Below are 9,280 nucleotides of genomic sequence, written 5' to 3' on the forward strand. Positions count from 1 at the left end.
TTATAAAAAATCACGTAGCCGCCATGGAGTCAGTGGAGTGTGGGGGATGGAGCGCAATGGCATGAAACCACCCACGGAGCATTGAAAATTTAATATTTAATCTTAACGAAGGACATCCATTACAATTACACAATTGAGAATCACGCACCACAGACACCGCACCTCACAAACCGTAAAAATCACGGACGATTCCGAACCGCTTCTGCTGACTTCTGCAGACGAACTGAGCGCGAATTACGCGGAGCTGCTGTAGCGCAATCCGATAAATATATATATGTATATATTAATTCCAAGCTGAAGGGAACACGACGACACAACCTAAGGCTTCGGCTTTGCACGGCAAACTGGCGATTTTTCAGAGATTTCTGGCGGAAAAGAAAATCCACGAGTCGAGCCGAAACGAAGCTCTGAATGAAAGTGAAGCTGATTTTCCGTTGCAAACTGAGCGAACCGGTAAAGCCCTTTGCAAGGGAGCGTGAAAGCTCTGATTTGTGCGTAATTCGCTCTCTCTCTCTCCTCTTTTCCACGGCTCTCCCCAACCATATGACTTTTGTTTATGCCCAATCAGCTGTTCGCCGTTTCGCTCGCACGTGGTCGAGCACAACAAAAACAAAGTCCTTGTTTTGATTCTGCATTATGTAAGCAACTGAATCGGTTAACGGGGAAAATGGCTTAAGGGATAAATTAGGATGCACGAAAAAAAACGGTTTACAAAACTTATATATCTTAAATATAACTTCTAATGAAGTAGCACCTTCTTAAAGTTGAAAATAATTCTAATAAAAATACTTAAAATAAAATGTTACAAATAAATAATCTAATAATTTTTTACCATCAAACACACAATTGACCCAACGCCACAACTTCTTAAGAAGATGTTGTTAAAATGTCAGAAATGTTAATCGGGTTTGTAATTAGATTCATGATTTTAAGTTCCCACAATTCACTTTAATTAGCATTAAAAATATAAGAAGAATACCTTTCTCCTTTTCCTTCTTTTAATAACCGAATATAGATAACAGCAGCGAAGAGAAGTAGAGCGAACATTGTCCTTTAAAAATAATTCCTAAAAAATGCCCCGCACCGCGGTCGACCACCCCCGAATTCCGCCCACTCCAGCCCCAAGTGGTCATCATCAAGGGCGACTCTTAGCGTGGACAGCTGGCGACGACCTTTGCATGCCAATTAGTTTGGGGAACGCGGCAAACTGAGCAACTGGGACACGGACCGCTGCGCTTCACTGCGGATTCCGAACCCACACACACCCCACCCACCTTATATTTCCTTACCTCCCCTATAACCTTTAAGTATAACGGTAACGGCTGGGTTTTTAAGATGGCGCGAAGGAAAGGTGGAGGAGGTATTTTTTATAGCTATCAACCATCAGATTCAGCTGCAGGTAGACCCGTCTTGTCCCGCCGCCGCTCTCTTTATTTTCTCATTTCCTGGCCATCTCAAGGATGTGCGCAGGTGTCAGGACCAGAAGTAGGGCCACTAAAAATAAAAAAAATACTCGGGATGTGCCTGTTTTTTTCTTTTGCTTAATTTTCGTTTTATGTTTTGACACCGTTTGGTAAAGTTTTCACCATCTCGCCCTGACACTTACAAGTTTGCCTCTTGTTGCCGTTGACATTTTTATACATCATCTGTCCCGGTGGAAGCCACTTCCGCCCCAAATCCTCCGCCATGTGGCACCTTTAAGTGCCCCCATATCATTTCGTTGTTTCTTACGTTTTTATTTAATTTCAGCCTTTTTTTGTTGCGCCTGAAATGCCGACATAAAGTTTTTGTCGCCCATAAAGGCAAGTGTCTTGGCTTCGTTCGGCTTTCGTTTTTATTTTATTAGGGGCCATATAAGCGCGGAAAGTGTGGAAGACAAATCTGAAAAGCGTGAAAAGATGGCACACATTTTGATCAAAATTTCATCAGCATCAAAGGGAATCAATTTCAAAAGGAATTCCATCGACTCTTGCATACTTTTGGCGTTCATTTGCAATTCATAATTCTCACAGACCATAAAATATTTAACAAAATCGTTACACAATTGATTTAAATGGCACCAAAATGTACGATAAATATTTACAAAAAATTACAAATTAATTACAATTCAAAATGGCCGCAGGCGGCCGCAAATATGTGATTTATTTGCCCGGTGTGCATCAGAAATCACGTATACGCCACCGTTTTGCCAATGCCTTTGGCCATTGCAATTGAACACATAATAAATATTTATGCAGACAGTTGCTTGTTTTTCTACACACACACACACAGAACCACACACACTACGTGTAATTACACAAGCGCACGCACACTTGGGCGACATTTGTGTTTGCCCAGATTATTAAATATATTTTCTTTAGCCACCCCCCCCCTCTTCCCCCGCATTTTCACCTACTGGCGCTTTCCTTGCCTTGGAACCTTTTGTTTATGTTTACACACATGAATGTATAAATTACGATGCTTGGTTTTTGTAAACAAAATGAGTTTGCCTGCGGGCCGGCGGCTTGATTCAGTAAACCCCCAATCCCCAAAACCCCCTCTCCCAACCAGAAGCCTACGCCCCTGGGCGTGCTACTTCTCCCGTCGGCCACATTTAAATATTTGCGCATGGAATTATTTTCCCTGGCATAAAGTGTGGCCAGGTAGACATTTACAAAGTCAAACAAAAGCTGCCATCGCCAACTCACTCACCTGCCAAGCTGTTTACCTCCAAGCCCCCCTCCTCCCCCATTTTTTATACTCCGCCTCTGGTCTTGACGCCAGTTTAATGTCCCCATTCCTAGCACCCTGCCAATCCTCTTTCTCCGGCTTTTGTTTCCCCCTCCCCTTCCACTTGGTCATTGGGAATTTTAATTAAATTTAAATGAAGATTTATTACATGTTTCGTCGCTGGCTGCTCGGCTCCGTTGACCTTCAATTGTCCTTCGATTAAGCCACAATTGAGAGCAATAATACTCATTTCGAGAAAAACCATGGAATGGTTTTAATAATTATAGCAGATATCCTCGTATATTAATTGATAATTTTGAAATGGAAATTCTGGGAGAGTAAAAATGAAATAAATAGCCAAATAACAATTGTATTCTTGTATTTATTCTTATATATGTACATATTTTTTATATTATTTGTATACATTATAGTTTTGTGTTAATTATAATAATGTTTTCAGACACACACAAATACTTCTACGGGACTTTCTTCTCTTTGGTGGAGGGAGGTGGTCCAGAAGCCGGAGGGGAAGCCGATCCACTGTCCGATTCAAAGGGCATCAGCCGGGCCGAAGGTCGCGGACGGATGATGATGAAGTGACAAACTAGGTTGGGATCCACCACCAGCACAGCTCCACTATTATCGAAGATGTTGCAGTAGTTGGGAGCAGAGAATATAGTGACCAACTGGCGATCGGCGAAGAACTCATAGCCATCCTCCACAACCTGATGGGCACGAACAACCAGATTGAATTTGTACTGGAGCAGAAAGCTCTCCACTATTCCAGCCCCAAAAGTGAAGCTAACACCCCGATCATTTGCTGCCCAAGTGCCAGTTGTCTCATCCGGATCCGACCAAAGTAAATCGCATAGCAAACCATCGCTGGGCACTTCAGTTGGTCGATGCAACCGCCTTATATCATCCAGGTTCTTCAGATCCGGACTCAATCCACCGTGAACACAGAATATTCGATCCGCCACAATGGCAGCCACCGGCATGCAATCATAGCAATCCACAAAGGCTCGCCACATTTTCACACTATACCTTCGCTTACACTCGTCGAAAAATCCATACACCCGATTCACATCCGCCGATTCGTGGTTGCCGCGCAGCAAAAAGAAAGTCTCGGGAAAGCGCAGCTTGTAGGCCAACAGCAGGGCCAATGTTTCCACGGAGTTCTGACCCCGATCCACGTAATCCCCAAGAAACAGATAATTGGAAAGCGGCGGTGTGCCGCACTGCTGGAAAATCCTCAGGAGATCCTTGTACTGACCGTGCAAGTCGCCGCAGATCTTCACCGGAGCACTCAGTTCGAGGAGCATCGGTTGGGACAGAAACAATTCCCTGCAGGTGCTGCAAACGTAGCTCAAAGTGGCCTCCGTAAGATTTCCAGCCCTCCGATTTCCGAGTGTCTGGTTCTTAAGCTGATTAATAATCGCATCCAGGTGGGCCAGTCGGTTTTTCTCCTCCCTATCCGCACTTGACTTGGACGCATCCTTGCCGGTGGACAGCAAACTGGTTGAGCGCCGGGACATGCTTTCCTATTTCTGAACTAGTTTTAAAAGGGTGTGGAATTTCAAAACGTCCTGTAACGTTAAAATTAATGTCTTTCTAGCGAGCTACTTCGTTTCAGGTAGCAAATTGTTATTATATTATAAAACCAGTTTATTTTTAAATAAAATAATAAATAAATAAAAAAAACCTATAGCTAAAAAAAATCATATATAAAATGTCAATTCAATTAAATTAGTAATCATTTTTTATGTTAAACGTTTAATAGAAGACGTTTTGTTACCAAAAAAATCAATCAAACAATTTATGAAATTAAAAAAGAATTTAATATTGTATCCATTGATCTTAGTAAAAGTAAAAGTAAGTATTGCTTTGATTGTTTTGATTGTCCTTTTTCGATAAGTAGAAATACTTAGTTTGGATGACTGCGGTTGAGTTGGCTGCACTTCAATCCCCGATTGCTTTGGTTGAGACTTTTCACTCCATTTGCTTCAACATTTCTTTCAACGTTCTTATATTCTTTGCTCCCTTTTGTTTCCCTTTTGGTTTTATCTCTTGCCCCTTGACCATTTCAATTATCAGACACTTGGCATAAATTTCGGGAAAAACAAAAAAACATTCAAATGGGCTGCGCTCGATAACAGGGGAAAAGCGCCGCAAAGTCGCTTGTTTACTCGCTGTTGACCCCTGAACCGCGTTGGGTTAACCTCTCCCCTCCCCCTTCCCCCTCCCCACTCTCCACTCCCCCTCAACCCATTATTTTATTTTTGGCCACGAGTGGACGACCCAGCTGCATTTTGGCTACTCGTAATCCCGATTCAGGAAGCTTCCTGCACTTGTAATGCGGCTTAAAAGAGCGAGCGAGAGCGCTGGGTTTTATGGTACCATTCTGGGCCATCTAGGGTTTTATGTTCTCCCTCCGCAACAAAAAAAAAATGTTTTATCCCCCAACCGAGAATTTCTCTCCGGATTTTGGAGCGCATTTTGAATACATTTTTGAATCAGTGTCGACGCTGTTTACTTTTTATGCCACTCTTTTTGCAGAACCCAACTCACTTTGGGCCTGGGTTCTTGTGCCCCCGTGTTCCCTCTGGTTTTATGCGATTTGTGTACTTCCGGCTATAGTGACTCTGCCTGGGACTCATGTGTGTTTTACCACTCTTGCGACCAAAGCCACTGACAACTTTGAAGCCCCCCGACCCATTTGTCCCGCCCAGAATGTATTTAATTGCAAGCGGCGCTCAAATAGGATTTGTGCATTGTTTTCTGTGGTGGATTTAATGCACGACCCTGGCGTAAAAACCCAAACCCATCTCCACCCACTTTGGAGGATGTTTTTGCATTTTTTCCACCGCTCCCATTCGGAATCTATTTTAATGTCAGTTTAATTCAATGCCCCAGCGGTTCTCTAATGCGCTGCGGGAGCTTTGAGGGGTTCCCTTGTGCGGCAAATGTAATTAAATTGTGGCCAAAGTGGGATAATCCCCATCGTTCTTTTCGATATAGGTACTTAGGATAAGTATATAAGTATAATGTGCTCGGTCAGGGAAAGAGTTTTGTACTATTACACCATCCGTTTGTACAAACATTTATGATATAAAATAGGATATTATTTTTAAAAAACTTTGGTGGTGTAATGCTAAATTGATCAATGCTTGTAGAGAATTTTATTTTTAATTAACTTAAAGGTTTTTACATTCTGATGAAATAATAATTTAAAATGTAAATCAAGTGGTATTAATTGGCCGATGGCTAATTTAGCTCAATTCAATTTCAATTTAATGCCTTTTTGATTTGAATTACAATTTTTTTTCAAACAAAAAAGGAAGCTAGCTTCGGCGAACGAAGCCTTTATACCCTTGCAGTCATCACAAATGTCAAGCAGAATGCATAAAGGCTAAACAACATCGAATTAATGGCGATTTTTCTATTAATTTGTATACATCGGTTGACTATATCGGATAACTCCCAAAGGAGAGATCGAAAAAATAACAGGAAAAATTATGTGTTTTGATCATACAATTTTTAGTGGCATACCCTTCAAAGCAGATTAAAATAAAAAAAATTAAGGGACTATGAGTGTTAATTTTGGTTAGATAGCTTAAAAAAAAATAACTAGTTTGCTGATCAAGAACATATATATACCCAAATGTAGGTGGAGGGGCCTTCTTTATTGCATTGCAAACTTCTGACTGAAATTATAATACCCTCTGCAAGAGTATAATGACACTTTACTGCATACTAATTTGGTTTTAATGACTTTTAAACTTTGAATTAATTTGCCATTTAATTGTGAAATAAAAGTTTATTAAAATGTATTTAAGTTAAATTGCTGATATATTCAATTTGTTTTATTTAACTAACACAATTTTTTATTCAAAGAAACACCTTTTCTCTTGAAGTCTGAAAAGCAGTGTTTTGATATCGTACTCCATCGCCTCGTTTGGGGAGTCAAAACTCGAACAGCTTTCAACTGTCTCTCGAAATCTGAAGCAGCAAAGAGTGCTTGGCTTATTTCCGTTTCCGCCTGCTGCCATATTTTCCAAGCCCCCCGCAAAGCAGCTCAGCACTTTTACCTCAGCATTGCAGTTTTCCGATTCGTGAAAGAGCCAAAGCAAAAATCGCACGCTTGAATTTGGTAAAAGCGGAATATCGAAAAGGGGGCGAAAGGTTGTGTGGTTAGGTCAGCAGAAATGCTTTTCAGCTGCTGCTGCTTCTGGTGCTGCTGTCGCTGCTTTTGTTGCGGCCATCCCATTGTGTCGCCGGAAATATTCAATTTTCAATTTTCATTTCGCTGGCCAGCAAAAATTGGCAAGCGAAAACAAAGGACGTGAACAGAGAGCAGAGCGAGAAAATCGGCTAAGCGCATCCAGAGGGGTTAAAGGAAAAAAGGAATGCTGAATGAAGGAAATCAATTCAATTATGTCGTTTTTATAGCTTTTTTTCTCCCCTGACTTGTATTGTCTCGAATTATGAAGGTGCATTGGAAGTTTCTGTCTGAGCGATATAATCCTAATGAAACGTGCAACACGCTTTGGACAGGACAATATCTTTAGACCAGATTGTGCCACAATGTAGACGCAAAAGTTTAAGCTGACCTGGGCAGCCATTGTCATCTTAACACAATTAAGCGCTCAACAGGAGCCAGAGCAAATATAAATTTATTGAAATATTATTTATGACGTTGAAAATTGCTGGAAGCCGCCTTTAATCCTCGTTACTTACCAGCCAAGTCCCCTGCTGGGCTTGCCTCGGTTATCGTTTGTTTTGGCCATTTTCCAGGGTCATTAGCTGATGGCAATGATGATGATGATGATGCTAAAGCCAACAACTTTCAACGGCGAAGGGCAACAAAGTCCTTACGAGTGGCATCTCCAGCTGGGTGTCAGACCGCAATGAAATTGTTTTTTGAAACAATTTTGTTATAGAAAAGTTACTTGGGAGTGACACAACTTCAGTTATCAGTTAGTTTATTTCTCTTTAAAACAAAAAATCTGAACATTTGTTTTTTAAGAGTCGAATGATCTAGTTACTAGTAATCTTATCACTGCATTAAATGTTACAGAATATAATATAAATGGGCAAGCATATTACGAATGGGATTAAATTTAAAGGGATGTCAGAAATATAAATTTTTAAATTTTGTTAAGTTTCTTCTTAATGTATTATTTTAAAATAAATCACAATATGGACACTATAAATCGAAGAACCTGTACGTGAGGAATAAAAACCCTTCGTTTATCTTGGGTAAACATTAAGGGTCGCTCGTAAAGTTGTCAATTGAGCCGCGTTCCAACAACTGCTGACATCCCCTGAGAAATATCTCCGGGACACACTCGTCCACTCATTAAATTGGCCCGAAGCTTTAAGCTGTTTTCACTGAGTGCCCTGGTTGGGCAGAAGATTCCGGAGACAGGAGCTTGTTTTAATTAAAATTTTAATTTAATTCCTTCCGTTTTTTATTTCGCACACATCAAACGTGATGCGGAACGCTGCGGGGGCAGCCAGACATCAAGTGGCCGAAATTAAAATCTGCAGCAAGCACTTGACACTTTTGGGGGATCCGGGAGGGATTCGTTGTCAAACTGCAAACTACATAAGTGACAAAAATTACGCATACGCACTGTGGCTCGCCTGCAAAAATAACACGTATAATGAAAGCAACCAGGGCGCAATTTATTGAAGTGTCTATGGGTGTGTGTTTTCGGGAGTGTGAGCATATTTGTGTGTGTATGTGGGTGCTCATTAACACTTTGTCGAGTGGTGTGGCCCCAACTTGAAGTTTGTTTGGAGTGGAGAATGCGAGCTGAAAGATGAGCTCAGACCGCGTGGCAGAACCATATGTTTGTGTGTGTGTGTGTGTGTGCGTGTGTGCAAACAGTAAATCACTGAAAATAGCTGGCAAAATAAATTCCACAAAGATTTAGTAAGACATAGGACATAGCTATCGTTCCTCTACTCTTTTCTCCTCCATCACGTTTCTCACTTCACGCTTGCTGCCTGAAAACAAAGTCTGACTCCACTAAGTGAAAACATTTCTGGTATGCTAATTAAGCTCAATTTTAAAAAATTAAATTAAAATATGTCTCTCAGGAAAAAACAATATGTACTGGTGTTTTAAATAGTTTTTAGTTAAAAAAAAAAAAACGTATATATTTAAAACTAAATAGGTGTTAAAATGGAATTTAAGCGAGATTAAAACCGAAAGTTCGTATGATTAGTATGATTTTAGGAGTAAATCCTTTGAATTATTATTAAACGACCAGAAACACTTTTTGCATAGAATATCAATTCCTTTTTAAAGTTTTAAATTTGAAGTGCAGCTTATGGAAGTTTGCCTGTAGTTGGCCCTCAAAAAGGCTTGCCTACTTTTGGGCCTAGCTCGTTGTGGCTGACATTTAGCAGTCGCTTGACACTTGCAGAGGCACAGACAGTGAGTCCTACGTGTGATATCCTCCTTTGGCTGCCTAAAAACGAAACGAAGCGAAAGCAGCAAAGACACCAAGTGCGAGGCACTTGACGTTGACGAGCCTGTGGATAAGATGCCCCAAGCAGCGCG

The 9,280-nt window shown here is 40.9% G+C and overlaps 1 protein-coding gene across 1 annotated transcript; it reads right to left on the minus strand.

Moving 5' to 3' along the window:
* Window positions 1–3,083: 3,083 nt before the first annotated feature.
* Window positions 3,084–4,302, minus strand: LOC108090653 (serine/threonine-protein phosphatase alpha-2 isoform). Its single transcript, XM_017189431.1, has one exon. It carries the CDS (start codon window positions 4,242–4,244, stop codon window positions 3,186–3,188), a length of 1,059 nt encoding a protein of 352 aa, XP_017044920.1. The 5' UTR covers window positions 4,245–4,302; the 3' UTR covers window positions 3,084–3,185.
* Window positions 4,303–9,280: the final 4,978 nt, after the last annotated feature.

This window comes from Drosophila ficusphila, unplaced genomic scaffold (assembly GCF_018152265.1).
Source record: "Drosophila ficusphila isolate 14025-0441.05 unplaced genomic scaffold, ASM1815226v1 contig_414, whole genome shotgun sequence".
Classification (NCBI taxonomy): Eukaryota; Metazoa; Arthropoda; class Insecta; order Diptera; family Drosophilidae; genus Drosophila; species Drosophila ficusphila.